The sequence below is a fragment of the Chaetomium fimeti genome, assembly GCF_033439085.1.
Source record: "Chaetomium fimeti strain CBS 168.71 chromosome Unknown B0H64scaffold_1, whole genome shotgun sequence".
NCBI lineage: Eukaryota > Fungi > Ascomycota > Sordariomycetes > Sordariales > Chaetomiaceae > Chaetomium > Chaetomium fimeti.
This window is the reverse complement of record NW_026944329.1, coordinates 2,218,352-2,245,999: the sequence shown is the minus strand read 5'-3', so window position 1 is coordinate 2,245,999 and position 27,648 is coordinate 2,218,352. Positions and strand designations below refer to the sequence as shown.

General features: G+C 57.4%; 11 protein-coding genes across 11 annotated transcripts; 6 read left to right on the top strand and 5 right to left on the bottom strand.

The window, feature by feature from the left end:
• The first annotated feature begins 1,065 nt into the window (after positions 1 to 1,065).
• B0H64DRAFT_381026 (uncharacterized protein) lies at positions 1,066 to 2,231 on the top strand. The gene has a single exon (XM_062802774.1). The coding sequence runs from the start codon at positions 1,155 to 1,157 to the stop codon at positions 2,145 to 2,147; it is 993 nt and encodes a 330-aa protein (XP_062664006.1). The 5' UTR covers positions 1,066 to 1,154; the 3' UTR covers positions 2,148 to 2,231.
• Positions 2,232 to 4,978, bottom strand: B0H64DRAFT_428552 (uncharacterized protein). Its single transcript, XM_062805852.1, has 6 exons — positions 4,852 to 4,978; positions 4,766 to 4,802; positions 3,915 to 4,714; positions 2,776 to 3,677; positions 2,551 to 2,721; positions 2,232 to 2,495 (listed from the first exon to the last, which is right to left on the bottom strand). Exons 1-6 carry the CDS (start codon positions 4,859 to 4,861, stop codon positions 2,256 to 2,258), a joined length of 2,160 nt encoding a protein of 719 aa, XP_062664005.1. The 5' UTR covers positions 4,862 to 4,978; the 3' UTR covers positions 2,232 to 2,255.
• Positions 4,979 to 5,672: 694 nt separating this feature from the next.
• B0H64DRAFT_428551 (uncharacterized protein) lies at positions 5,673 to 6,898 on the bottom strand. Its single transcript, XM_062805851.1, has 2 exons — positions 6,206 to 6,898; positions 5,673 to 6,142 (listed from the first exon to the last, which is right to left on the bottom strand). The coding sequence occupies exons 1-2, from the start codon at positions 6,577 to 6,579 to the stop codon at positions 5,740 to 5,742; spliced, it is 777 nt and encodes a 258-aa protein (XP_062664004.1). The 5' UTR covers positions 6,580 to 6,898; the 3' UTR covers positions 5,673 to 5,739.
• B0H64DRAFT_428550 (uncharacterized protein) lies at positions 6,895 to 7,589 on the top strand (the record flags this gene model as incomplete). Its single annotated transcript, XM_062805850.1, has 1 exon — positions 6,895 to 7,589. Exon 1 carries the CDS (start codon positions 7,047 to 7,049, stop codon positions 7,587 to 7,589), a length of 543 nt encoding a protein of 180 aa, XP_062664003.1. The 5' UTR covers positions 6,895 to 7,046.
• A 1,294-nt stretch (positions 7,590 to 8,883) lies between these two features.
• On the top strand, positions 8,884 to 9,906 carry B0H64DRAFT_369739 (uncharacterized protein; the record flags this gene model as incomplete). The annotated part of the gene is made up of 3 exons (XM_062802053.1): positions 8,884 to 8,987; positions 9,094 to 9,124; positions 9,247 to 9,906. 3 exons carry the CDS (start codon positions 8,884 to 8,886, stop codon positions 9,904 to 9,906), a joined length of 795 nt encoding a protein of 264 aa, XP_062664002.1.
• Positions 9,907 to 10,486: 580 nt separating this feature from the next.
• Positions 10,487 to 12,024, top strand: B0H64DRAFT_16490 (ER lumen protein retaining receptor-domain-containing protein). Its single transcript, XM_062798662.1, has 4 exons — positions 10,487 to 10,608; positions 10,667 to 10,751; positions 10,817 to 11,085; positions 11,138 to 12,024. Exons 1-4 carry the CDS (start codon positions 10,597 to 10,599, stop codon positions 11,918 to 11,920), a joined length of 1,149 nt encoding a protein of 382 aa, XP_062664001.1. The 5' UTR covers positions 10,487 to 10,596; the 3' UTR covers positions 11,921 to 12,024.
• Positions 12,025 to 12,466: 442 nt separating this feature from the next.
• On the bottom strand, positions 12,467 to 17,441 carry B0H64DRAFT_16485 (uncharacterized protein). Its single transcript, XM_062798661.1, has 4 exons — positions 16,970 to 17,441; positions 16,238 to 16,907; positions 14,490 to 16,187; positions 12,467 to 14,429 (listed from the first exon to the last, which is right to left on the bottom strand). The coding sequence occupies exons 1-4, from the start codon at positions 17,072 to 17,074 to the stop codon at positions 12,523 to 12,525; spliced, it is 4,380 nt and encodes a 1,459-aa protein (XP_062664000.1). The 5' UTR covers positions 17,075 to 17,441; the 3' UTR covers positions 12,467 to 12,522.
• A 149-nt stretch (positions 17,442 to 17,590) lies between these two features.
• B0H64DRAFT_333901 (proteasome subunit beta type 7 precursor) lies at positions 17,591 to 18,856 on the top strand. The gene is made up of 2 exons (XM_062801086.1): positions 17,591 to 17,949; positions 18,029 to 18,856. Exons 1-2 carry the CDS (start codon positions 17,824 to 17,826, stop codon positions 18,719 to 18,721), a joined length of 819 nt encoding a protein of 272 aa, XP_062663999.1. The 5' UTR covers positions 17,591 to 17,823; the 3' UTR covers positions 18,722 to 18,856.
• Positions 18,857 to 19,236: 380 nt separating this feature from the next.
• Positions 19,237 to 22,094, bottom strand: B0H64DRAFT_16345 (uncharacterized protein). Its single transcript, XM_062798636.1, has 3 exons — positions 19,897 to 22,094; positions 19,706 to 19,844; positions 19,237 to 19,645 (listed from the first exon to the last, which is right to left on the bottom strand). The coding sequence occupies exons 1-3, from the start codon at positions 21,833 to 21,835 to the stop codon at positions 19,552 to 19,554; spliced, it is 2,172 nt and encodes a 723-aa protein (XP_062663998.1). The 5' UTR covers positions 21,836 to 22,094; the 3' UTR covers positions 19,237 to 19,551.
• Positions 22,095 to 24,043: 1,949 nt separating this feature from the next.
• Positions 24,044 to 26,203, bottom strand: B0H64DRAFT_16385 (endoplasmic reticulum vesicle transporter-domain-containing protein). Its single transcript, XM_062798642.1, has 4 exons — positions 25,745 to 26,203; positions 25,505 to 25,685; positions 24,680 to 25,445; positions 24,044 to 24,603 (listed from the first exon to the last, which is right to left on the bottom strand). Exons 1-4 carry the CDS (start codon positions 25,935 to 25,937, stop codon positions 24,430 to 24,432), a joined length of 1,314 nt encoding a protein of 437 aa, XP_062663997.1. The 5' UTR covers positions 25,938 to 26,203; the 3' UTR covers positions 24,044 to 24,429.
• A 697-nt stretch (positions 26,204 to 26,900) lies between these two features.
• On the top strand, positions 26,901 to 27,512 carry B0H64DRAFT_437648 (acyl-CoA N-acyltransferase; the record flags this gene model as incomplete). Its single annotated transcript, XM_062806274.1, has 1 exon — positions 26,901 to 27,512. The coding sequence occupies one exon, from the start codon at positions 26,901 to 26,903 to the stop codon at positions 27,510 to 27,512; it is 612 nt and encodes a 203-aa protein (XP_062663996.1).
• Between the last annotated feature and the right edge of the window lie 136 nt (positions 27,513 to 27,648).

Sequence of the window (27,648 nt, the reverse complement as noted above, 5' to 3'; positions counted from 1 at the left end):
GGCACATGCGGGTATCTCGTGAAACGGGATGGCCCAATGATGGTGTGAGGGAGCAGGGTTGGATCATGGACCGAGTCGACGGCGACACGCATGCCAACTGGGGACGGACTCGGCTCCCATCCGCCAAGATGCGTCTAGAACACGCATCAACGAAAATGGGGGCACATCTGGAGCATCCGTCCAAGTTCCGGCTTGGGGTTGCGGCTCAACGGTGCAGAAATGGGATGGACAAGGGGTCTGAGCGAAGCTCTGACACGCAACCCCTTGCAGCGATGAAACTTGCCTCCCTCGCCACGTTAGCGAGCACCAAAGGCTACCCGCGAAATCGCTAACAAAATGCGAAGCGAGGCACGACTCAAGGAATCTCGGCCTTCTTTTAAGCACCCTGGCAGAACGTCGAAACAAAGTATGGGTATTGTCAGAGGGGTCACCGGCTGCTGGGAAGTCGCCCAAAATGTGAAGCACCGCGGATGGAAGCCGAGTCGGAAATATTTCGATGCCAGCTAACCCAACCAAGTTCTTGGAACTCGATGGCCGCAGGGTTCCTTTCCGAGAGACCTGCATGAAATGACGGTAGGGAGCTTCACGATGGCTTCGCTGTAGTCGTACCCAGTGACCGAGACTGTTCGAAGGGTGACTTAAATCAGCACAACAAGGGCGCAAGCGCAACTATTATCCACATACCAACGGCCGGTAGATCTCCAGTCAGGAAGAGTGAGATCGAAAACAACAAAAAAACGAGGTAGGGAAATGAAGAGATAGATGCCCACTCATGACGAGCAGTCAACCAGGCTTGCCGCATCCCCATTGGAACATCGTAGATCTTGGCCAATATGGTTACTGTTGGGAAAACAAAGTGAAGACAGAGTAGCCGGACTGAATAAAACTCTCCGTTTGGCATCGTCGGGGAGCGAGCCGATGAATTTGTTGCTGAGCAATGATGGCAGGAAGGAGCGGGCTCACTTACACGAGAAATCCTGGGTGGGCCCAATTGGCAAGGCAGTCTTGGCATGATGCCCCCCCGACCCACTCGGTTCTGCCGTGCTCCCCCGCCTAAATTCTACATGGTGCGCTTCTCCAACGGCAACTCCTCGTCATCGAACATTGAAACCCACCACTTGATACCGGGATTGGCATCCACTCCGATCGGCACAATGGGCTGGTTCGACGGCTGGTTCGGCTCCGACAACAGCGGCGGTTCCGATCCGCTGCGGCGGCTAGACCCTAAGCTGCGGGAGTTCCTCGAAAAAGAGTCGCCCGTCAAGTACAACAACAATCCCCCCTCCCAACCCCAGCAACAGTCCCAGCCATCATCACCACCACCACCATCCGACCAAAAGCCCACCACCACCACCACCCCGACCGGCGCCCCACAACCGCCCCCCGAGTCCCTCTACCCGGACGGCCGGTACGCCCACCTCTGGAAGACCTACAAGCCCCTCGCGGCCGTCGAGGCCGAGACCAAGTCGGACAACGAGAAGCTGTCGGACGTGCTGGACGCCTTCAAGGAGCGCAAGGGCCTGATCGGGCGGGCGGCGCTGGAGAACTGCGCCGAGGAGCAGGTCGACTGGTCGGCGTGCATGAAGTCGGGCACCTGGACGGCGCGCATGACCATGTGCCGCGACGAGGTGCGCAGGTTCGAGCGCTGCTACAACGCCCAGAGCCGCCTGCTCAAGGCCCTGGGCTACATGAGTGCCTACGGCCGCGACCCGCAGGTGGACGAGGATATCCAGATGCGCGCGGATGAGTTGTACCACCGGATGCTGGCGCAGGAGAGGGAGGTGGAGAGGGCCAAGGAGGAGGGGCGGGAGGTGCCCGCCTTTAAGACGCTCTTTGAGGATGCGCCGGCGACTCCAGCTGCTCGGGCGGACGCCGCAGCGAACGGGAGTGATGTGCCCGAGCCGAGCGCGGCGGTTGTGGCTTCCTGGAAGACTACGCTGGAAAAGCTGCCGCCTGAGGAGCGCGAGGCCGAGGAGAAGGCGCTTAGGGCAGACCACAGGGCCAAAGCGGAAATGGCGATGAAGGTGCAGGGTTTGTGGCAAGAACAGGCCAAGGAGAGGGAAAAGCGCAAGGCAGAGGGGAAGGAGACGTTCATGGACAGGTTTTCGGCTTTGGCTGGGTCGTGGTCGGGCCCGAAGTCAACGTGATCAGATTGGGAAACGTGTGTACGAATATTCGCTGTATAAACTACCTAGTCATCATGTGTCGAACACCACCAAGTCATCAGACAGATTCATCATGTCGTTACTACAGAGTTACCTGCCTTCTAAAACAGCCGCCGCGCGTTCTAAGAAGGCGTTGAACTCTCTGATCTGCTTCAGCGCCCCCCCGCCGTCGCCCCTTGTGCATGCTTGGTCCGCCACGCGGCTGATTAGCAGCTCAAGGTTGGCCAAGTCCGCCTTCTTCTGCTCGGCGGGGGACAGTTCAGGCGCTGCCTGTCCCTTTTCTACCGCCATGTCGATGTCGTGCATGGCGGACGAGAGTGATATGTGGCGCTGAGGTATTGTCAGTATCCAGTTATTGTCGGCAAAAGCGGGGAGGTAAACCTACCAAAGCCTGCTTGCTTTCGGCTTCATGCCGGATGCGTATCGCGTCCATCCGCAACGCTACCTGCTCTCTTTCTGCGCGGATTTGGAGGATCTCATCCCGTAGCGTGAGCTTCTCCTTTTGTACCGCGCGCACCCTCTTTCGCAGGGAATGGAGAGTGTCGAGAGCAATTGTCTAATCGAGTCAGCTTCCAAATCCAGTGAACGAACGTGCCCATTATACACTTACGTGTTCCAGAAGCCTGGTTCTCAGCTCCTCCTGGAATGCTTCCAGTGCTTTGTACATCGTCTTCTGCTCCCTCCTCGTCGCCGCGTCCTCGGCCGCTCTGCCCCGCTCTTGTAATTTGTCCATATATGCCTCGATGAGCTCTTCGCATAGCTTAGAGAGGACATCGACTGCGTTGACGCCGCCGCGGCTAGTAAATGGTATTTCGCCGTTGAGAAGGGCCGCGCTCGGTCCGTCCTCGGCCTCCGCAGCATCTGTAGCACGTGGTGGTTTGGTGAAACGCTGCACTGTCACCGGGACAGATCCAGACGGCCTTTCTTCGTCACTGCCGTCGCCGTCGTCGGCAGCCTTGCTCTTTCTTGCTTGTTTCTTCGCTTTAGGTTTCGGCTTCGGCTTCGGCTTCGACTGGGCCCGAGCTGGTGGTTCGGGTTGTGGTGAAGGTGATGGCTGACGCGGTGGCTGAGACTTGGGCGGTCTGCCCACCCGTGCTTTCTTAGCGGGTTGTTGTTGTTGGGCAGGACTATCCACGGCCTTTCTGCGACGTCGCTTTGGTGCCGGCGAATCCTCCGCCGCGCCGGACCCCAGCTCTGGTGATGGTGCGGGCAGACTACGGCGAGGACGTTTCCTGCCTAATCGCTGAGCAGCCTCCTTCTCGCCAACCTCTTGCGCCTCATCCTCCTCCTCTTGCTCTACCACCGCTTGCCCCTCGTTCAGACTTGTCTGGCCATCTTCAGGCTGAACAATCGACTCCTCTATCACCTCTTCTTCCACCTCTTCTTCCACCTCTTCTTCCACTTCTTCTTCCACCTCTTCTTCCACTTCTTCTTCCACCTCCTCTCCCGTCTCCTCTTCTTCTACCCCCTCCACCTCCTCCACTTCCTCTTCAACCTCCACCTCCACCTCCTCTTCCACAACCCCCAACTCCACCTCACTCTCAGCCACACTCCCCTCCCACCCCCTCCCGCTCCTCCCAGCTTTCCCAACCCCCAACCCCCCCCCCAACTCCACCCCCCCAACCCCAACAGCAGCAGCAGCAGCCCTCCTCAACACCCCACTCCTCCTCCTCGCAACCCGCCTCTCAATCGGCGACGACCCCCCCACGCCCACGCCCACACCCGCCCCTCCACCGGCCACATCCATACCCATGCTCGCGTCCCCCTCCGCGTCCAGGTCCTCCTCCTCCAGCACCCGCTGCAGCAGCGCGCTGGACCCCACGACGGGCGTCCCCGGCCCGACGCGCAGCGGCCGCCGGCGGCCGCTGCCGGGGGCGTCGGCGGGGCTTTCGGTCACTTCCATCTCTGTGGCTAGTTCCATCTCGGAGGGGAGGGGGTGTTGGTTGTGGTGGGCTGGTCGGGACCGGCGGGCGGCGTTGGGGGTGGTGGCGGTGATGGTGTTGGGGTTGGGGTTGGGGTTGGTGTTGGTGTGGGTGGGTGGGGAGGAGGGGTCGAAGGAGAGGCGTTTCGTGGCGGAGATTACGCTCGAGAGCGGGCCGCGCTGTTGTTGGGGGTGTCGTTGTTGTTGTGGTGGTGGCTTGGTGGCGGTGGAGAGGGGAGGGGCGTCGGCCATGGGATGGTCTTCGGGTTCGTCCTCATTTTCGGCTTCCTCGGCGTTATGTGGTGGTGGTCGGGTTTGTCGCGGGGAGGAGGGGCCCTGCGAGAGGATTGTGGAAGGCGGGTGGTGGGTGATGCTCCCTTCGCCTGCTTCGGTGCTGGCGTCGGGTATGCTGTATACATCGTGGCTGGTTGTGGGATAGCCTGTTGGGGCAGGGCTCAGCCGTGATACATCGCGATCGAGGTGCTTTCGCTTGGCGGATGTGTTTGGGGATGGGCGAGTCGCTGGTGGTGGCGACGGTTCGATAACTGGGGGCTCTTCGGGTTCTTCGACGGGTTCTTCGGCGACGGGGATGATGAAACCAAAGTCAATGTCTCCAACATTGTGTCTCCTGGTCCGAAAGTAAATATCGAGCGTTCTTCGGGAGATGGAATCAACTTACCCTGCCCCGCGCATGCGGTCTCGCATGCGCTCCTGTCCTGCATCGTGTTAGTTGATAGCCATTGAGTGGGACTGGGCATTGCTTACTTGTCGCCATTTCTGATAGTTTCCGTGGTAGTCTCTAGGGAAAGTTACATCTCCAAAACCCGTCGTCAACACCTTTTAGCCAACAATTGCAACACACCTTTCAAGGTTGAAGGTGACGCGCTTGGAGATCCATTATGGATTGGAGACGCGACTTTACAGGGTCTCGAAGGCCCCCACACCGCGCTAATTTAGCGGGGCTGATCGCTGCCAAGCATTCCCGCAACCAAGGACACCCACTGACGCCCCAACCACCACGCTCGGTATTTCCTCCTTGGTGCCAAATCATACACGAGGATAGAAACAACGGACCGGGTGTGTTTTACCATGTATTCGTTTTGTTCACTTTTACTTCCCCCTTCCTACATTTTCCATATTCCTCACAACACCACGCTTTTTCCAGGTTAAGCATCTTCTTCCACTTCGGGAACCTTCCTAGATGAGACCAGGAGGGTGAGGTGGCAGAGTTTAGTGGTGGGGAGGGCGGTGGGAACTAGGGAGGGCAGATTAGGTGTGGTGAGTGTGGGAAGAAGTTCAAGGTGGAGAATGCCCTTTCGCAGCATCAGATGGCTACGGGGCATGGCGAAGAGGATTACGACTAGGAGGAAGACAGCGACGACGACAATGATGAGGATGATGATGAGGATGACACTGTGCGCTTGAAATGTGGCAGAGACTTTGACTCGAGGAACAGTCTGTTCCCGCACTTGCAGAAGTTCCCGCGCCATAGGGCTTAGTGGTGTAATAGCCGGAGGATTCAGCTGAAGGAGGAGGGTTTGCCTTGGTAGTTCAATTACCGTAGCTACCTAGGTAGCTCTTGAATAGTACTTCTTTAGTTGTACCCCTGGTTTCTTCCCATATCAGCCTCAGTCCCCCGGACAGGGACCATTCTTATCCGAACTGAAGGTTGTTCATGGTACCCTCATTTACCCCCATCTGCAGTCCCCGGTTGTTGCTGCCATTGACTGGAACTTGACATGTGTGTTTCTGCCACGGCCACGCGGCCTGGCTCTCAGCAGCAGCCTCCCGCGTTCTCTCCAGGAGGTCCTCATAAAACTGACGCGAAGCCTCAAGGGCCTTACGTTCCTCCCTAATATGTGCGAGGACATCTGCTACTGCTTCCACCGTGATCTCTTGAGGCTGGTCCGCTTGTTGAGGTGGAGCGCTCGCAGCCCCCTGTGTTTCGACCGCACGAATATTCAAAGCAGCTATTGAGTTTGTAACCTGGTCGAGGCCTTCTGACAACGTTTTCTCGAGTCTGTCACTGGCTTCGTTGTTCTGCAGAGAGCTATGTCTGTTTCGTCTGGTATTAGTCATATAGATGATTTCAAAAACCAGAAAGCCGTGATCAACTCACAGAGTGGCCGTACTGGCCATCGACATGATATGGCAGTTCTGCAGCTGCTGCGACATGGACTTGATCTGGCTCTGTCTGAAGAAGCCGATATTGCCCCGGTCGCGCCATGAGAGTTTTCCGTCGGTGGACCTCTTCGTCCACTTGTGCAAATTAGTCCCGAAGGTGCTGCAGGCGTCGGAGCAGCTTTTGATGGTGACCCTGGCATGTCCGACCACGACCTCGCCGAGGGACTCCCACTGCGAGTCATTAATGTCCCGAAGCGAATCGAGAGCCCTGTCCGTGAGGCTCATATCCCACTGTAGGGTCTTCAGGGCTTCAGGGGCATCGTACTGGTCCCCGGTTGGCGCGAAGAGGGACAGCAGGCGTGGACTCATATCTCCGACGAAGGCAAGGCCATTGCCTGGCCTGAGAGTTTCCTCAGCAAACTAGCCCCCGAGCCCGCATCATCGTGTACGACTACGATGTGGGGCTTGGGGACTTTTGGTCTACCGAAGAGAACAGGATAGACGCCCTCGCAGATGATATTTCTTACGAGATCCGAGGCGTGCGTACGAGCTCGAAGACGGTGAGTCCAGCATAAGATACTACTGTCCCAGACTTCAAAGTACCCAGGACAGCGACTGACGTTAGTACACTGGATGAAGACCGACAGGCCGGTAATCTTTGTTGCTCATAGCATTGGTGGGCTTGTCGTGGAAAACGTGAGTGGTTGACCTATTCCCGCGTTTCTCTTCGGTTTGAAGTCGAAACATAAGCTTGGACTAACACCCTGATATAGCTCCTTATAAAGGCAGAAGAGGGAAGGCCAGCCGAGAAGTTGTTCGTAAAGTGCGTGCAGAGGATGGCATTGCTCGGGACGCCCTTCTACCTCGATGCAGCTCTCTGGGCCAAAACAGGGGACAGGTTCTATCGGCTTACTGGAGGGGGCCCTGGTGGCTCGTTGGAAGATGATCTCGCCAAGTCGGAGAAGTTGACGGAAACCTCCAAAGGTTTCAAGGCGTTACTAGGGAAGGGCTCCCTCGAACTTGTCGCGTTCTACGAGGGGAAAGCTAGCACCGTCTCGGGCGGGGCGCAGGAAATGATCAGAGGCCTGACTGCTGTCAAAGTCCCCGGGGCGCCCAACCCTACCCGTCTTGCTATCACCCACCAGGGCATGGCCAGGGCGGTGACGGCGGATGATGACCATTTCCGGCGAATCTCGCGGGTTTTGGTAGAATGGGTTGACGAGCTAGCTGAGGAAAGGAACGAAGAGAAAGGGGCAAACCAGGTTGCCAAATTTGAAGGAGACAACATTGGGGGATTCCAGCTCGGGTTCAATCCGGGAACCATCAACGGTGTCACCCTCGGCGGCTCTGGGGGCAGTAAAGGCGCGAGGGGAGAGTGAGGGGGGAGGCTCATACCAGCCTGGCAACCTGTGCCAGCCAGTGATAGGTACATACGTACCTATGTACATACCTACGTAAGAGATTACCGGGCGGCACTGGGCGCTGAGCACATATGCACCTCATGGACACCAAAAAGCCGAACTCCAAGTCTAGATGTTGACAGTGGAAACCTCGAGTTCTCGATTATAGGAACAAAACGAAAGCCATTTTGAAGCCCAAAGAAACTGGATTTACTCCATTTACCTTTTCTTTCATCCTATTTCTTTTATTTAATTTTCTCTTCTTGATTTCCTTTTATTTGTTCTTTTTGCTTGGTTTCTTGCTTCCTTTCGAGTCCGGGTTTTTTTGGCCAGAGGGTGACATGACACCCGACAGTGCCGGCACACTTGGGAGTCAGGCATTTCTCTGCGTGTATGTAGGCTGAGGTTGTACCGCAGGGCAAGTGAGGGTGACCTTTGCCAGTCGCGGGGGCGTAGATTGGTTGGACAACCCCTGACTCGACGTTCAGCTCCTGCAGGGTGCGCGGCCAGATTGTCCACTCGCAGCGAGTGACGAATGCATGCCGCATTGAATGTGATCCGGGGGTTGCTTCGAGCAAGTTGGAACGGAACTGTCGCCATGCCTCTTCGTGAGTGAGTCGAAGGTGCACCCGACTCCGCCTACCGGAATCGGGTACCTAGGTACCTACCTAGGTGGTAGATGGCAGGTACATACCTCCCGAGGTACATACCTATATACCTACACCTTTAGCCGGCCATTCCGGACTAGGGTCCTCAAATGGCATAAGAACGAGGAAGAGCGGCTCAGAAAAAACGTACTAGGAGAGGATATACCGGCTCCCGACATCCGCGACGAACTCGGAGGACCGACCATGAGAGACCTCTGTGGTTTCATGCTCGCGCTCGAAAACCGAGATGAAGCAAACATTGGCGCAAACAAAACAAGCAGAGCCTGGGAAGCATAGAAAGCAGCACACCCAGAGGCGACAGAAGTGATGATGAGATTCTTATCGGAGGTGGAGACGGAAGACGGCAGAAGAATCACATTTAGCTAGTATAACCCGCCGAAAAAGTCGCGCATTCGACTCGTCATCAGACTCCCGGCCGATGAAGACGATTTGGACCCGAGGGCAAGCGTAACGGCTAAGAGTATGGCGTTCCTCTAGCGGTTGGGACTTTTCACATTTAACTAACTTGAATTGATCGGGTTTCGAGATTTGTTACTGGTCTAGAGGCTTTTAGTTAGAGTAGGTGCGAAAAGATTTATAGAAGGCCGGCAAGGAAGGCCGGCGCGATGAAGGCCGGTCCCAGGCCCAACCCCGAGGAACCTACCATATCCGAGACCACACCAGTCGATAACAACCCTGCCGATACGGTGGAATCGGTTGCTGTTGCGAAGTTAGCCCTCCTCCAACAAGTGACCTAGTCGGCAAATCTGGTCAGCGGCATCTCCCCTTATATCTAAGACTGGACGAAGTTGCACTTACTATATGGTGCTATCTAGTGTCTTCGGCCGAAACTGGAAGACGATTAGTGTAAGTGTGAAAACTGGCTCAAACTTTGCACCGGGGTGACAAACTGTGACGGCATTAAGCTAGCGTAGAGGCGACTGGCGGATGACCGATTCGTGGATGAGCTGGGACGACTGCTACTCTAGGGAGGTACCTACGGGTACTTGGGTAGCTCACCTATCATTGGATTCGATCCTTCCAACTCGAAGTTCCAACCATTTCGCACTTTGCGCTCCAAGATTGGCCTAGCCTTGATTTACCGGGGCCAGGGCGAGCTGGTAGAAGCCAAGGACCTCGGCCGGCAAGTGACCGCGCACCTCTTCGCAACGCTGGGACATGAGCACCCGGCCACACTCGCGAGCTGGAACGACCTGGTTTGGGTGTACGAGAAGCTCGGCATGCTAGACGCAGCCGAACAGGATGCTAGCATTATCCTGAGGGTTTCGACGGAGGTCCTGGGTGGAGACCACCGTCTTACACTACTCGCAAGTGGCAACTTGGCGTCCATTTATCGGTGCAGGGGAAAGTTGGCCGAGGCTGCCGAGCTGGGCGAGCTGGTCCTTTTTATGCGCAAAACGGTGCTAGGGAAGGACCATACAGACGTACTCATTGCCATTACCGACCTCGCTTTGACGTACCAGAAGCAGGGGCGCTATGAGGACCTTCGGAAGCTGTTCCGGCGCGGCGCCGGTCTTGACGAGGAGGAGCCTGGGCCTGATCTTTTCGCTCGATATGGGCCGGGACTTCTTGGCTCGCTCACGTTGGCTGTCATCTCATATGCTTATTGGCGCCACGCAAGTAAATAGTCAGTTGTCTTGTCGCGATTATCTCGGAGGGTCCTCACTCCCGGCCCCCGGGACCGAAGGACTCCACTGCGGCCGGGCTTAGCCCGGCTCCCCGTAGGCCAACTGCCGGATTGGGCAGGCGGGTTCGGAGACGGAACCGGCGAGATTTTACAACTTCCCGGCCGTTGGATTATTTAATGGGACCTTGTAGAACAAATAATAAGCGGGAAAATCATATTGGCCCGATGTCGCACTTTTTTTACATGATGATGCTGTTACGAACTCACCAGCATATGACCCTAACCCTTGATTTGGCTGGCACAGCTGCTATCAGCTGGCTGATACGCGGGCAAGCACACCCCCTGTTCCGGCCCCGGCTGCCTGACGTCTCAATTCGTGTTCCATCCAGTCGAGGACCGAGCAACGCTGCATCCCCCATCACGCCCAAGCATCGATGCGCAACTCTCGCGACCATCGACACGAACTGCTAGCCCACGTTATTCAGCTGCTTCCGGTTGGGAAACCCAAACCTTTGCGAACGACAACAAACTACCCCGACTTTCAGGATTCGGCGGGTTTCCGTTTCAGCTTGCCCTGAGCAGGCGCCGCGAGTGATGCCATCATAACCACCCACCCGACAAACGAACCCTTCTCCCAACATCGCATACGTATACCAAATAGTTTAGGCCAGAGTGCCTAGCCAAGTACAATATGGCGTGGACCGTGAGTTGAACCGTCACGGCAGTCTTACCACCGGGCAGCGACTGACGGGAGTGGTTAGATCTTTAGGATAGCGGCCGACATGTCGCACATCACGGCCAAATGCATCCTCATATTCTCTATCCATCGCAATAGGAGTTCCGAGGGTTTGTCTGCTCTAGCGCTCTCGTCGATGGCTGAATGGCCAATGCTGACGCTCATTACCACCTAGGCGTCTCCCTATTGACACAACTGTTCTACGCCCTCGTCTTCGTCACCCGCTACACTGATCTCTTCCGAGAATCATACGCATGGAACTACTTCTTCAAGGTCTTCTACCTGCTCTCGTCCTTCTACACCATCGGAATAATGCGCTTCGTCTACCCGCGCACCCGCGAGCGGGAGGTTGCCTGGAAGCTAAGCGCCGTGATCCTCGCCGCGTGCCTGTTCCTGTCACCCTTCATCATGCTCATCTTTGACGACTGGTGGAGTTTCCAAGAGGTACCCTTCCCTCTCGCCCCTCCATCTCCCCGCTAACCCTCTTAACCACTAGTACCTCTGGGTCTTTTCCCAAGTCCTCGAATCCGTCTGCGTCCTCCCGCAGCTCCTCCTCCTGCGCCAGACCACCATCCCCACCGTTATCACCTCCTTCTACATCGTCTTCCTCGGCTCCTACCGCGGCCTCTACCTGCTCAACTGGATCCTCAAGGAGCTCGACACCAACATGAAGAAGCCGAACCCGGTCTCGGTCATCTTCGGCGTCATCCAGACGGCGCTCTACCTCGACTTCGCCTGGGTGTACTGGTCGCGGCAGCGCGTCAAGCTGCGCAACGGCGGCGTGGTCGACGCCGACGACCTCTCGCGCGGCTGGCTCCTGCGCCGCATCTTTGGCAACAAGCGCTTCGCGCGCGACGTCAACGGCAACGGCAACGACACCGACGACGAGGAGAGCGCCCCCGCGCTGGGCGGCGGCAACGGCTTCAACCACCACCACCAACCGGGCGGCGGTACCAACGGCGCCAACGGCGCCGGCGCCGGGGTGCGCCCCAAGTGGGGATCGCGCGGCATCTCCATCAGCGCCGACGAGGGCGTGCTGGAGCACGAGCGCGAGCGTGGGCAAGCGCTGGACGATGATGACGACGAAGTCACCGGCGCCGTGGACCCGGACGCCAAGATGCGCGACCCGGATGAGCTTGCGCTGGCGCTGGACGAGGATGACGATTTGGATGCGCCCGGCTCTTCGTCCGCCTCGTCGCAGCAGAAGAAGGATGTGCATGCTGATGGGAAGGGGCAGCCGAGCGGGGTAAGGAGCGGGGATGAGTGGAATGATGACTGAGGGTCGGTTGGCGTCTGAATGGATGATTAAACGTGGGAGGGAGGAGGAAGGGTATTGGGCGGTATAATCTGGGTTTCATGAATCTGTGCTCTATTGTGTATATATATCGCCAAGATTTGCTACATGGGAGTCATCAGGGCTGGCGGTGTCTCGGGTGTTGGTGGGTTTCATCCGGTTATGTGGCTTTGGGCGAAGAATCGATGGCTTTATGACAGGCTTGAGTTGTGGGTTTGGCTTGTGCTATGTGAACGGCTACCTACGAGGTCCTGGGTGTGGATATTTTCTTCCGTTGGGTAGAGGTATAAAACCAGCTCTTTGCTCTCTCGAGTCGATTAGGCACAAGGAAAAGGAAACCAAAACAAAACCACGAGCAACTAACTTCCCAAGGTCTATGTCCATTATGAAGGCTCAAAGTCCAATTCCTCGTCAGAGCATCGCCTATCATACTAATACAACCAAGATATACATCTTTAGTTTCGGCTATTCCTGACCCGCTTTCTCCCTACACAACAATATCAGATTCACCGCCGCCCACTCATTCATATCCTTCCCCCCCATACCACCATACCACTCCCTCCCATCTCAACCACAGCCCTCCCCACTCAATCATCATCCCTCAACCTGGAGACATTCGGCCCCGCCTTGGCCAAGCTCCTCTTCAGCATCTGCAGCGCACCCCTCCTCTTGGCCTCGCGCTCCCGCAACTCCATCTTCTCCTCCTGGGTATACATGCTGGTCTTCTTCCTCGGCGACATCAGCGACGACGACATGCTGCCCCTCCCGGCATACGACGCAACCGAGCTAGCCATCGACTCCCGCATCAACCTGCTGCCGTCCTTTTCGGGCGACGACAGCAGCAGCGACCTACGCTGCTGCTGCTGCTGCTGCGGGGTGACAAACGGCGAGCCCTCGCGGCTGCGGGGGCCGGGCGTGGTGGGGCCGACAGAGCCGAGGCGGAGGCGGCGCATCTGGCTCTCGAGGACGTCGATGTCGCCGCTGCGCTTCTCGGCCATGCTGGTCATCCGGTTGATGGTGCGGATGATGGCCTCGACGGTGGGGACCGGGCCCTTGCCGGAGGCGCCTCCCGCCGAGGCGATGCGGGTTCGGAGCATCGTCAGGGCTTCTTCCGTCTCGGCGAGGAGCTGGGAGAAGGTCGCGTAGGAGCGGCGCAGTTCGTTTTGCTGCGTCGCCTGTTCGGCGCTGAGGGGCAAGGACTTGGTCACGGCGAGCTGTTCCGGGTCGATGTACGCGCTGATGATCTTGCGCATGTCTTCCTCCTTTGCGCGAAGCTTGGCGAGGTCCCTGGCGAAACCCTTGATGGCGTCCTCAGCGGCTTCGACGTCTTGGATGCGACCCTTCGCGCACCGTGCTACCTCCTCGTTGAGTACAGCGCCAAATTCACCGACCTCGACAAGCACCCAGTCCTCCGGGTTCTCGAGGTCTTCCTTGCTTCGGCCGCCCTGCTTGAACTGCGTGGTGTGGCCAAGGAGGAACGACTGCAGTGATCGTGAGTTGAGGCCCAGGACGTCGATCATACGGTTGATATCTCTCCAGAGCGTTTCGCAGGCCAGAGGTACTTCTTCACGACCCGGGTTTAAGGCCTCCAGCTGGGATTGGACAGTGAAGAATTCGTGAATCTGGAGGGTCGGCTCGAGCTTTGATTGCAGAATCTGCTGGATGCCTTCATCTTGTGGGTCGACAAGCACATGCTCTTCTGCCCGCATCTTCTCTGCGAGCTTCCGCTGTGCTTGGACATTCGGGTCCACTTGAGGGCGTTGCCCAGTGCTGTATCCGAGCGTCGACTGCAGGGGCGCCGTTTTTCTACCCAGGAGCTGCGATGCCACCCCTGGGGCGCTGAAGGACCGGCTAGGTTCGCTGGGTCTGAGGAGGCTGCTGCGATGCGGGCCTCGTATCGGACTGGGCGAACGGGGGCTCTGCGGTACGGCTGGCTTGGGGTACAAGGGAGGCGCGTTTCTGCTGATCTCGCCAAATAACGGCCGCGCTTGTTCTGCTTCGGTGCGAGAAATAGTCGAAAAGGTGCTTCCACCCATCCCGCCAAACGAGCTTTGGGGCGTAGCGCCGGGTGTCTGGCCACCAAAGCCTGTTGTCGGGCTGAGGTCCTTAGCAACATCGACGCCACTGCCTTCACTGGCAGCTTCTGATTCATAGTCACCTTCCTCACCTTCCTCCCCTTCCTCCCCCTCCTCCTCTTCCTCCTCTTCCTCATCCTCCTCCACTTCGCCTTCAGATAAGCCATGGTCACTTGCGCTATCGGGCATAGCAGGCAAAGTAGGCGCTTGCTTCGGTGGTGACTTGGCGAGAAAGTCTGGCGGCAAGGGCGCATCCTCGGTAGCCGGAGGCGTTGTTGGCTTTGATTCGGGCTTGGGTTTAGCGAAAACGGAATCTGCGGGTAACGGCGCAGCTTCCGGCACAGATCCCCTCTGCGCAGGTTTGCCCGAGAAATCGGGCGGTAAGGGTGCATCCTCTGCTTTAGCCGGCGGTTTGGAGACTGTTGTAGGTGAGTATTCCGATCCCGACGATGAAGAGCTCAAATAATAGACCGCCTTACTAGTAGCATCAGGTGGGAGAGGGGCCTCTGGGATCTTGGACAGATCTCCCTTGTTATTATCCTCCTGCTTGACCTTTGGCGTGCCGAAGATCGAAGGGGCGGCTTTAGGGGTTCCAAAGATATTGGTCATACCACCGGACGTAGGGAGCTTAGAGCGGAAAAGATTAGATCCACCAGCCGATGTTGCGTTCTTAAAGTCAACCCTCTGAGGAGCCGGTGTGGTCGTTGGAGTTGTGGACTCCGGGCTAAAAATCGACTTGGGCTTCTCGTCGACTGGAGGTGGTGTGGTGCTTTCCATATCCATATCTTTGGAAACAGGGGCAGCTGGCTTTTTGGACGCATCATCCAGCGAAAGCCCAAATCCACTCCCGAACAGAGACTTGCCTGCGCCGTCCCTGGGCTTTTCGTTATCATTGGCCGCAGACTTCTCGGCCTTGAAGGTTGTTCCGAGGACGAAAGGTGAATTTCCAAGCGCGGGCTTGTCGGCTTTGGCAGCCGGAGGGGGAAAGGCTGTGTCAGTATCCATGGAGACCTCGGGGGCATTCGAAGTCAAGGCACCGCCAGGCTTGGATCCGAAGATACTCGACCCGCCAGAACCACCGCCCAGACCTGCAAAGCCGCCCTTGCCAGCGAAGGTTGCGAACCCACCACTCGCGGGCGCCGCGGTGCTGCTGCCAAAGACCTTACCAGGGCTTGCGCTAGGGCTAGGAAACGCGGTTTGGCCAAACGCGGGTGCCGCGCCACTGGTTGATCCCGCCGCCCAAGGAGAGACCTTGGGGCCCATACCAAAGCTGGAGGATTGACCAAAGGCGGGGGCTGCTGGCTTGCTTCCAAAAGAGGATGCGCCAAAAGCAGGCGCGCCCGGAGCGGCCGCGGCGGGTTTGCTACCGAAGGAACTAGAACCGAATGCTGGAGCTGCAGATGCACCTCCGGCCGTCGACCACGGAGATGGTTTAGACCCCAGAGCTGATGCGCCCCCGAAAGCGGACGCAGCAGTGGACGGGGTTCCGAATGCCGGAGCTTTGTTGGCAGGAGAAGCAAAGGCCGAGGGAGCGGCGGCGGTCGGCGGCGGGGCCGCGAACGCCGGAGCAGCGGCATCACCAGCGCCGATGCCTGGGTACGTCGTCCCTCCACGGATAGACTCGTTGTAAACAAGCCACCATGCCGCTAGAACACCCTCGTTGTTCAGCACCCACAAGCCCGGTAGCGGGCCAGGCGAGACCTCGATTTCGTCAGTTGGAATCGGCTTGTACACCTTGTCCTTGCTCGACAGGTCAATCGCAGCTCCAATCGGGTACGTTTCGGTCAAGTCCTCGCTCATCGGCAGTTGCGCTCGCTTAGAATCGTCCGCAAGTTCTGTCGTCGTGAAAACATTGGTGATCGCTTCAGCGGGCTTATCGGACGTCAATGGGGTCTTGGACCGCGACAGAAGGCCAACTCCCTCAGTGGCGGTCGAGGTCAAGAGAAGAAGATCCTGGAGATTCGGAGGGAAGTCTCTAAGCCTCAGGACGGTGTGGTGAGGAGCCTTGTCGGATACAAAAGGCTCGACAGGGTCGGTGAGCTTCTGAAAGGTGAATGTGGGGGTCCCACCCGGGGGCTGTTGCCTTGTGATGAGGTGGAAAACGGACGGATCTTGGCCATTGGTTGGGTTGTGGACGACGAGGAGAACATGGTTCTCGAGCCATGTAACCGAAGCAACTACTTGAGTCAGTACAAAAACGGGACAGCAAGAAAAGCTGAAGACGCACCATGATAGTCGCCCAAACCTGGCGGTTTTGGGATATGGGCTTTCTCAACACCATCCGGAGTCATTTGGAAGATGGATCCATCTGCCATGCCAGCAACCAGCTGCTTGCCCTTGGTGCTCCATGCTGCGCAGCTAACTTGTGAGCGCAGGGTTGGCCCGCTTGACCCCGAAACCAGCTTGCGCTCCGCCAAGTTCGCCATAAAAAGGTTCCCATTATTTGTAACGGTTGCGCAAAGGCCGGCGGACTCTGGCATTGGGTTGGGGATTAGGGCCCGTAGCGTCTCCTGGTTGGTGCTGAGCTCGAAGGAGGGTTGTGTTCCACCCTGAGTGAGCGCCTGGACATCGTACACTGCGAGACCGCCACCCGACTCGGCGGAGAGAATCAAATATTGTTCATCGGCGGTGAAGGCAAGCTGCGAGATCCGAATCGGAAACGGCACCTTGGCCTGGGGGCTGAACGGCCGCACTTCACTGTCGCCGTTCTTATCTCCCTCGAAGGCTTTTCGTACCGACTCGGTCGTGGCAATGTGAACGGCATCGGGGCCAGCAGCAGCGACCAGACCTTTTCGCGAGGCGATACTGATCAGCGACGCTGTGGGTGCAGGTGGAGGGGACCATTTCGAGGTCAGCTGAACTTTGGCCTCGCCGGAAATAGAAAGGAACCCGAGACTCTAAGATGACACGGTTAGCCAACAAAACATCCAGTACGACTACGAGTAGAGGCTGTAATCACCTCTGTTTGGATGACCTCGAGGTCCTTGCCCTGCGTCACTCCTCCCGCACCACCGGCGGAAGCACCCATCATGGCGTTGCTAGCGCCTCCGAAGCCGAAGGCCATGGCTGCTGTTATTATTGCCTCTTTCCGGGGAGAGGTCGTGACCGTCAAAAGCTACGTCTAATCATTGGCGGGTGGTGTGTTGTGAGCCGGAATACAGGGGCTTTCGGCAACCGGCGCGTGGTTGGTAAGGTGCTAGCTGAAAAGTAAACAGTGGGTTGAGTTAAACCGCTTGGGTAAAACGTTGCTAGGCGATAGGATGGTATTGAAAATGGTAGGGATCGGAATGCGCATGCGCAGTCGTGGGATGTCGTCAATTAGTCAAGGCGGATATTGGATCGCTGCGTGGTGGTTGGGCGACTCCCTCGTCGAGATGGCCGTCAATAGCTCAAAGCAGACGCGACCCACGATTTTTCTGCCTTGCCTTGCCTGCCAGCGCCAGCAACAGATGGAACCCCTGCATCTCGAATTGCTCCCCGTTTTGGCTAGCTCTCGTCACGTGTGGGGAAGCTTGGGCCATCTTCATCCCACCCCGAGCTGGCGAGACTGGCTGTGGAGTCAGGCAGCATCCCCTTGGCGCGTCAACGGGAGCTCAACCGCCCGCCCTGTGCCTCGCCTGTCGTTCAGTGGGAAGGCAGCGTTAGCCTCGTCATCCAGCTCCCGCCAACCACCATCAACAACCCACCACAACCCCCCATCCCGCCAACGACGAAGCTCCCCTCCCGGCGAAAACACATATCAACCACGCCCACAACCACGACCGCCGACAAAGTAATTCAGCGGCCCGACCTAGAGGCAGCACAATCGCCAATATGCCCGGCTTCGACTTCTCAAACTACAACCGCAATGCGGCGCTACATGCTCGGGGAGTCCCGCTGCCCAAGGCGACCAGCACAGGAACGACTATTGTCGGGTGCATATACGAAGGTGGCGTGGTGGTAAGTTTATGTTGTTTCCATTCCAGGTTGTAAAGAGAGGGAGGGGGAACCCCGTCTGACCCCGCCTCCACCCTACCAGATCGCTGCCGACACAAGAGCCACCTCGGGCCCCATCGTCGCCGACAAGAACTGCGAGAAGCTGCACTACATCGCGTCCAACATCTGGTGCGCGGGCGCCGGCACGGCCGCCGACACCGAGTTCACAACCGCCCTGATCAGCTCGCAGCTGGAGCTGCACGCCCTCTCGACGGGCCGCAAGGCCCGCGTAGTCACCTGCATGACGATGCTCAAGCAGCACCTGTTCCGGTACCAGGGCCACATCGGCGCGTACCTGGTGGTGGCGGGCGTGGACCCGACCGGCACGCACCTGTTCACGGTGCACGCGCACGGGTCGACCGACAAGCTGCCGTACGTGACGATGGGGTCGGGCTCGCTGGCGGCCATGTCGGTGTTCGAGACGCAGTGGAAGGCGTCGCTGACGCGGGACGAGGCGGTCAAGCTGTGCGCCGACGCGATCGAGGCGGGCATCTGGAACGACCTGGGGTCCGGCAGCAACGTGGACGTGGCCGTCATCACCGCCGACAAGACGACGCTGATGCGCAACTACATCAAGCCCAACGAGCGCACCCAGAAGCTCAGGAGCTACGCCTTCCCCAAGGGCACCACCGCCGTGCTCAACGAGAAGATCATCCGCAAGGCGGACCTGGGCAACTTCGTCAGCGTGCACGAACTGACCGAGGAGAACGACGACAAGATGGAGGTCGACACCTAAATGGTGGTCCAGCCCTGCGGGGGTGCTTGGGCGCGGGGGCGGGAGTTCTGACGGCAAAGGGTCCGGGTGGCTAGACAGACAGACATGTTCTTGTACAAATAACGGGATCACGATGCCGCGGGTTCTTGCACAACCCCAGATGACTTGCTCCACATTGTTCAACGGTGATGGTGGCCGTCTTTCCATTGATACCCCTCCCATTGCTCCCAATGAGCCCTTGGCTTTAGCTTCGACTTGCCAACACCGCTGCGTCAACGCAAGAAACCCGCTCGACCGTAAACCAATGTCTGCATACCCCACGAGGCTAAAATGTACCGTCCCAGCCCATGCCAGGCCCGTATAAATATGGATATCTACGAAGAACTTTTGTCCGCCCCAGACGAACTCCCGTACAACGGGGGGGGAATCCACCCGTCCGGCCCCATCTCTCCAAAACACAAGGTTGGATAATGTGTACAAGTCCAGGTACAGTTTTTCCCTTTAACCCCACCCCCTGATAAGTATGTGCCAGAGAAACGGACAAAGAAATGAACGAAAAAGTAAAACACCGCAACCGTTCCGCCTACTTTTCATGCGTAGAGACCACGGCATGAAGTGTCTCGCGCAGCGCTCAAAATGTGTATCAAGAAAAGAAAACCGTTCAATAGTCCAGTGTTAATCATCGCCTCCGGGCATTACAAATGCCCCTTTCTGGGAAACCGACTCCCAGCAACTCCATAGAAACAAAAGGGGTATGTAATATCATGCCGATGCATATGTGTCATAATCGTCCAGACGTTGTTGTGTTGTAGGCGCATGATAGCGCGAGGGGCGGTGTCGTTCCCCGTTTGTTAATCCTTCTTGCGGCTGAATAAGCTTTTTCTCGACCTCGACTTGGACCGAGACTGCTTGTCTTTGTCGTCGTCATATTTCGACTTGTGGATCCTAGACACTTGTTAGTATGCGAGGTATGCCGGGAAAGGGCGAGAGAGATGGATATCTTACCAGCTGTTGCCGACCATGCTCATCCCCTTCGACTCGGCCTCACGGTAGAACTTGGCGCTCTTCTTAAGGTCCTTCTTGCAGCCGATACCCTGAGCGTAGCAGAAGCCTGCTTCCGCGAGCGCATCGACGTCGCCCCAAGCTAGAAATCCTGTCAGTCTAGGTCGAGCCAACCGTTGGTGCGTCTAACTTACACGCAGCGATCTCGAAACAACGGAGTGCAAGAGTCTTGTCTTGCTCGATGCCCCACCCGTTCATGTGGCTCACGCCCAGCTCGTAAATGCTGAGCGCGAACTGTGCGTTGCGCGTCTTGCGTTCCGCAAAATCAACCGCCTTGCCGTTCTTGGCTTGGCCTTCTTCGTCGTTGATCTCTAGACTGACAGAGTCTGCGGCTTTGCGAAGCCATTGAACACCTTCCCGCGGGTTCGGGCGCATCCCCCAGCCGTGACGGCAAGCAAGGGCATACAGTAGCATGCCAGTTGGGTGGCCTTGCTTTGCAGCGTGTCGCAAATGCCAGGTTGACTCTTGCACAGCGCCGCTCTCATGAAGAGCGATCGACTTGCTCACATGTTCCTCTGCCGTCATGTCTGACATGGTGGGAGCAACGGAATGCACCGACTTGCCGCCCTTGATGGTGCTAGCCGAGTCGCTAGTTCCCGTAGACGCCAGGGACTTTCCGGCGGCGGCGTCATTCAGGTGGGAAACCAGACTCCGTCCTCGTTGTTCCTCTTCCGACCCGGGAGCGCTCTCTGTCGACGGTCTACTGGGATTCGGAGAGGGTTGTTGAGCTGGCCGCATCATGTCGGTGCTCAGCTTACTCCGCTCTTGCGACGGCCGGGAGGCATCGAACTGGCGGTTCCCCGAGGAGCTGGACGGCCGAGTGGGAGGAGATGGCGGGGGCTGCCCGATTCCGGGAAAGCTTGGCGGGTTGCTCGTGGGTGATACAGGTTGGTCCAACGAGGGCCGCGTAGGTGGGTCATTAAGAAGGATAACAGAGGCTCTCTGCAGCGCCTTCCCCCGCGGTAATGCAAATTTGGAGTAGATGTAGGACGGCGCGCCCGCGGTGTCGTCGTCGACAGCAGTTTCGCGCGACGTTTCGCTAGTCAAACTGTTGGGAGTGGCGGCGTCGTCGGGAGGGAAGAATGAACCCTGGCTATCGGATGACGCTTGACGCGCTGGTGGATCGAAGCTCGGCGTCCCTGCTCTGCTTAGGGGCCTAGAAAAGTTGAACTGTGGTCGAGGAAGCCCAGAAGCGTCTGATGCAACCGAGGGTGAACGTTGATACGGGGGGTAAGCGGGAGAAAGAACGCTGCTGCTGGTTGAGAACTTGCGCGAGCCCAGAGACTGAACCGATGTGCTCAGATTGCTAATTCCTTCTTCGTCGGTTGACTCGAGGGGGGACGACATGAGGCTGGAGGATCTCTTCGTGAACATCGGCCTAGGAGGTACAAGGCCCGCAGCTTCAAACGGGTTCCTGCTGAGTCGCTCAGGCGAGCTGGTGATAGAAGCGCTGGCTACCGGCGATTGGTGAGGCAAACCGTCCTGAGTCGCCGCTTTTCCGTCCGCCTGCCTCCTGGAAGAAGGCCCGGCCCCCATGGGCGATGGTGACCGTTCTCTGCGCGCCCCTATCCCGAAAAGACCCCCCTCCGTAGCTACATCGCTCGGCTGCCTTCCCTTTGCGGGGTCCACATTGGTCTTTGGTACGGCTGGTACCGGGATGGACTGGTCAGGAGTGGGTGGGACGTGGCTTAAGCGCGGGTGCATCGACCGAGGTCGATCGGCGTGGTCTTCGTCTATCTCTGTTTTCAACCCAAGCCCGACGTTTTGGAGCGGTGGGTGTTCGTCGTCGGATGCGGAATCATGCGATAGAGAGCGGAAGTAATCTGATCTGGCCTGAACGATCAAAGGGCTCTCGACAGTCAGCGGGGGTAGTCGGCTCATACGCCGACCCAGCTTCGCGCTATCCTCTAACTGCTTGGCTAGCAGCCGGCTCTGCTGCGCAAACGCATCGAGGGGAGACAATTCGGGGGGTGCTTCGCCAGCAACATGGAGGCGGGGAGATCGCAAGGGTCGCGAAACCGAGGCTTGCGACTTGGACCTGAGGTCGATGAAATCCGGTCGTGGCTGCGACATGATGGTGAGGTTCGGTATCGGATCACAATACAGTGCTCGCGAGCCGCCGCAAATCGGGCTTCGGGAATCGGTGTGTTTATGAGGGTGGCGCAGTAAAGGGCACCCTAACGCCGACGGGAAGACGTCAGGGGCAGCTGTGTCAGCAGCGTCGACGGGAGCTGGAGCTAAATCGGTGGTTGCGCATAGAAGTGTGAGGTCAACTCAGACCACAACGAGCGACAGAGATGCGGTGGTGAACAACCCCGACCATGCGAATTAACCGAGTTGGGCAAAGTTTGGTTCGGCGGGAGTCGAGTTGACAAGTTGGTCTCTAGAAAAAACGAGAAGCAAGATGTCTCCAAGTAAAATCGCCAAATCCTGATCTCTTTCGAAACGTTGTCGGGTTCTCGGAGGGGTCGTGAACGAGGGTGGTCGGTTTCAAGGTCGACGCCGGATTTGTTGCTGGGATGAGCAGTGCATCAGAGACAAATAATTGCGGAGCGATCTCTATATCGGCAATGGGCTACTTTTAGTGGCCACTAAGATACGCAACCGGAACGCGGCGCACAACGAGTGGACGAGTTGATTGTCGGACTGGTTCGAACGAATGTCAACGGCGATAAGGACGACAGTGGCTGTTTCTGCGCAAAACACGAGAGGCGGGGACATGGAAAGCGACAGGAAATCGGAGGAGAGTCACATTTGGCCGAGGAGGAAGGGGAGAAACAGGGGCACACGGGGAAGTGGGTAAGCATGGCCCGACAGGGGGCAAGGGGTTTGCACCCACAAGAACTCCCATGCTCTAGGCCTGAAACGGTAAAGCTCGCAAAGGCAGTGTTCCATAAATGCTTGATGCTAACCCAGAACGGCCTAGTGTCTCCGCACCGTTCCTGGCGGTAACGGGCGCTGGTGTGGAATTCCAGCCACACCTCGCTGCGAAAGATGGGGTGCAGGACCCCTTTTCCAGAACGTTTTTCCCTCCAACGGATCGGCCTGGCCCGTCTGCAGGTCGGTCGGCGTGGTCGGCGCAGTGGTTCAAAGCCCTTTGTTGGCGGCCACCATTCCGGCCCAGCGTTCCCACTCCCTAGGGCTTTTGACAAACTTGAATCCGGCGGGCCCGTGTTGGCTGCAATTGGAAGCTCCAACCCAAGCTGCCGTGGCAGGGCTGGAATCACAAACACGACGTCATCTTTCAGCCCGCATAGGTGGTCCTGCAGCCGAACCCGTCGCACCGTTTGAAACAGCGAACGGAACCGAGTGTCAAGGTTCTCACTAATACCCACAAGGGCATTACTCGAGGTACAGATGGTATATACATGAAAAACCCTTCCTCGCTAAATTCACGATGTTTTAAAATATTTATTTATGTAGACAAGCACAGATCGTCGCCGCTCGCCCGTCCCCACTCGAAATCGAAGCTTCAAGCGACAAGCTAGACGATCCAAAGAAGTCCAGACGTCGTCCCTCGACCGTGGGCGTTCGCTAGTGTGCTGCCGATCATCGACTGCCACAGGGCGGTCAAGGCCTTTGCACAATGGCCCTGCATCGCGGCGTGAAATCGACGTGCTATTAGCTTCCGTCAGGAAACGGGAGATCGTCCGAACAAGAAAGAATTCGCAAATGCTGGGCCACAAGGCGCATTTGGATCCTGCAAAATTACTCGGAAGTTGAGATGAGACTTCAGCCAATAGGAAGAAAATAAGAGACCCCAAGAACGCAAAAACCTGGAAGCCCCCTTCCCGATCTCAGCTCCCCGACAGACAACGGCAACTGCTGGGAGGTAACCTGTCAATTGTGCGACTCGGGATGCCTCGAGGATGCTCAGCTGTTTATCAACTCTCATCTTGGCCGCTAATCCATCTCAGCCAGCCCCGTCAGCAATTGGCGCCGAATCGGAAGCGAACAGATGCCGACAGGGTTCTCCACGATCGCTGAGAGCGGAGCTGAGCACTGAGCAAAGCTGACCTGCATGTGCAGGTCATTTGGTGGCTGAAAGTAAAATTGCACCACCAGTGACCATTCAACCAATTGTTTCTGCCGAAACAAAAAGTCTTTGGGTGGAAAACGGGACCTTCCCTGAAACTTCGAAATGGATCGCCTGAAGAGGGAAGGAGAACAAAGTGGTCAGTTCCCACGGTGGAACTCTTCGATCTTCAGGGTCCAGACCGAGAGCAGAATGGCCACATGACTGTCAGTGCTTGATATCCAATCTCCCGATTTAACTATCGACCTGTAATGTAGCATTTATGATTTTGAAAGCCTCATGGCATTGCCGGACATCCTGCCTTTTTTATCGACTTTATCTCGGAGAAAGTACCCGGAGTTGAATGGCTCCCAGGTTGCCTTGGAACAACGACCGTTTGTCGTGCTTCTCCAATAGTTACTCGGAAGGCAAGCAAGCTGAGCCAGGGCATTCGGCGCACACGAAGCGAAGGCCGAGCTGAGGGCTCAAAATAGTTTATACCTAACCGTAACTCCCCCCCCAATGCATTCTAGGAAACTTGTGTACTAGCCAAAAGCGGCTCCAAACCCGACAGCCACCGACAACAACACCAGCGCAGACCCAACCGCGGTATATAACAACTACATCCCTAGTACATCCCCCCCTTCCAACCCTAGAGATCCTTGGACCTCATCTTCTTGAGCCGCACGCCACCCTCGAACAGAGCACGGTCAATGGCCGCTGCCACGGTGAGGGTGCCACCGACAATGGCGCACAGACCGGCGACGAAGCCGAGGAAGGTCTTGGCCTTCTCCTCCCTGTTGATGACCTTCATGGGGGAGATATCCTAGTCACCAAGTAGTTAGCGATCGCCCATCATGCGTTCTTGCGTCACCCAACCAAACGGAGAGCCCAAGACTTACGTAAGAGAAGAAAACGCCCGGGATACCGCCCCGCGCATGCAAGCGCTCCTGGTGGCCCTCGGCCGAGTCGTCGCCGCCGGCCAGGCTCCGCTTGTGGCTGGTGACCGAGTACTGGTGAGTCTCGACGCTGCCGTCGGCCGAGGCGCCGAAGGAGCCGAGCTCGGCGTGGTGCTCCTCGCGGAAGCCGGCCCACGTCTTCTCCCAGCCGAGCGGCAGGTACGAGGTGGGCACGATCTTGAGGAAGTACATGTAGTTGTAGTTGACGTCGTCGGTCTCCTGGTGGGTGTCGTCGAGCGGGTTGAGGTGGTGGTTCGTCCACGGCATGTTCTTCCTGGCGTCCAGCTTCTTGTGCAGGTCGTCGGGCAGCTGCGGGCCGAAGCGCAGGTGGTGGATCTGGTGGGAGAAGGTGTGCTTCGTGGCCGTGTTCCAGTAGTTCTTGAGGTCGTGCACGTGCATGTTGCCGTTGCTGAAGCTGCGGCCGGGCGCGATGTGGAAGTTGCCGATGACCTTGTTCACCCGGAGCCCACCCTCAATGCGGCAGCCCTCGTTACGCTGTTCATCCAGCTTCTCGCTGTAGTGCTCGCGCTCGCACTGCTCGATACCCTCGCCCCTACCGAAGCCCCAAGCGGCTTGCGCGTATGCGTCCCTGACTTCGTCGCAGGTGTTGCAGCATCCGGGTTTCTTCGCGCTAGACGGGGCCTGTGCGCCGTAGCAAGTGCCGCAGTAGTTTGGGTCGAGGTGGGTGGCGACCTCGTCACGGGCGTGCCTTTTCTGAGTGTTAGTTGTCCGTTGCGGGGTTGAGGTAGGCGCAGTGGTTGAGCTTACAGACTAACCGACTTTGTGTCAATATCGCCGCCGCCCTCGCTCTGCGGGCGCAGCCTTGTCTTCGTCACACCGTGTTGCACGCCGTGTTGCTGCTCGCCCGAAATATCCATGACATCGAGAGTGAGCAGCTCGCAGGGAATCCGGGGGAACGTTATGTTGAGGTGGATCTCCATCCGCTCGCCTTTCAAAACCCCAACCGTCAGCCTCCAGCGCCACCGGAAAGTCTGGGTGATGCCATACCTCTGCCTTTATCCACGATCAACTCCGGATGCACCTCTATCCTACGGTAGTCGGACCACTCCCCCCAGGCGAGGAAGAAGACCACGATGAGGGACACTATCGTGACAATGCCACCCGAGGTCGTCCTGATGCGCGCATCTTCGACGGTCTTGGTAAAGGCGTCTAGCCTCGTGAACCTCGACTTTGGCGGCATCCTGTCTGGCGCGCCTTGTCGCAAGCGCTTCGGCCGGGACTCGGTTTGAAACGTTCCACACCACGAGGTTCGGGTTTAGCAAGGTGTAAGGCGCTAGAAATCACGCAGGAATAAGGCGGCGCAAGAATGGAATCAAGAAAAAGTAAAGAGCGGCATCAATTGGGTTGGCATTGAACAAAGCGCCGTCGACAGTAAGCCCTTCCTCGAGGCTTCCAAGTTCCCCACGATCGCATTCAGCTCCAACAGCTAGCCAAAAGTTAAGGCCACCTTACAATCCGCAGCCACATCCATGGATCCGATCGGGCGTCAGCCCATCGGTGATTGGACGATGCAGCCATGTGGCTGTCCCTGGCGTGCGGCGGGGCATTTCCAGGGACCGGACCCCCCGCAACGCTGCTCGGCTCCACTGCCCTGCTTGGGCTCGGCAAGCTATTCTTGGTTTCAGATCTTGGCTTCAATGTTGCGAAGCGACCGAAACACCAAGGTCAGTCCTGCTCGTTTGATGTTAAGAGTCAAATGTGTTTATTTGCAGCGGGGGGAGGCTATCTAGGTCTATCCGGTTTCGTAAGCGGGAGGAAGCCGAGTGGCGTTATCTAACAATGGTCACCCCTTGCTTCTAAGTATTGTGTTGGAAGAGTCTAGTATTCGGGCTTTATCCCAATTGCGGACGACTACCTAGCCTCAGCTATAAAGGGGCTCTGGCGGGTTGTGATACGAGGGGGGATTCCGTCAAGTATAAATTGTGTAAGGTTTATATGCTCAATTAACTGAAGGCTGTACTTCGCATTTCTCCTGTGGTCAACTCCTTCCTGTTCCGGTTCGGCGAAGGTGACTCACGCCGTCACTTCTTACCACATAATCCTTCGACGATTTCATGTTATTTGACTCGCAACTCCTCCTCGACCATCCCGAACAACGCCCACAGAGCACCGGGACGCGAACCACGGTATATCCTCCCACACAATGTCCCAACCAGAAGCAAACCCGCCCCAGGCGTCATCATCAACCCCCTTCCCCCCACCCACCATCCTCACCCTCACCAAATGCACCCTCCGCAACCTCCACCCGGCCGACGCGCCCGCACTCCAGCTGGCATGTGACTCGCCCGCCATGGCCAAGTACATGTCGTACCGCTTCAAGTCGCCCTACACGCTGGAGGACGCGCAACAGTGGATCATGTACGCGACCACCTTCAAGGCGCCCGGCTCCGACGTGATCCCCTCGCTGGCCATCTGCGACCCCGTCACCAACGTGCCGATCGGCGGGGTCGGGATCAAGACCAAGTCGGACATCGAGGAGTTCTGCTTCGAGGTCGGGTACTGGACCGAGGAGAAGTGCTGGGGCAAGGGGATCATGACCGAGGCGTTGCGCGCGTACGCCAAGTGGGTGTTTGAGATGTATCCGAAGGTGAACCGGTTGGAAGGGATAGTGTTTGAGGGGAATGATGGCAGCGTGAAGGTGCTCGAGCGGGCCGGGTTCGTGTATGAGGGGACGAGAAGGAAGGCGGGGACGAAGAATGGGTGGGTATTTGATATTGTGACGTACGGTCTGTTGAGGGAGGAGTGTAACTGGTGATCTATCGAACGCGAGCGGGTAAGCCGTAGAGGATGGCGTTTTCACAGGTTATTTTAACCATATATATCTGAACATGTTTGGATCATATTATTTTGTTTAAACCAAACCAAACTGCGTAGTGAAACTCTTACACTAG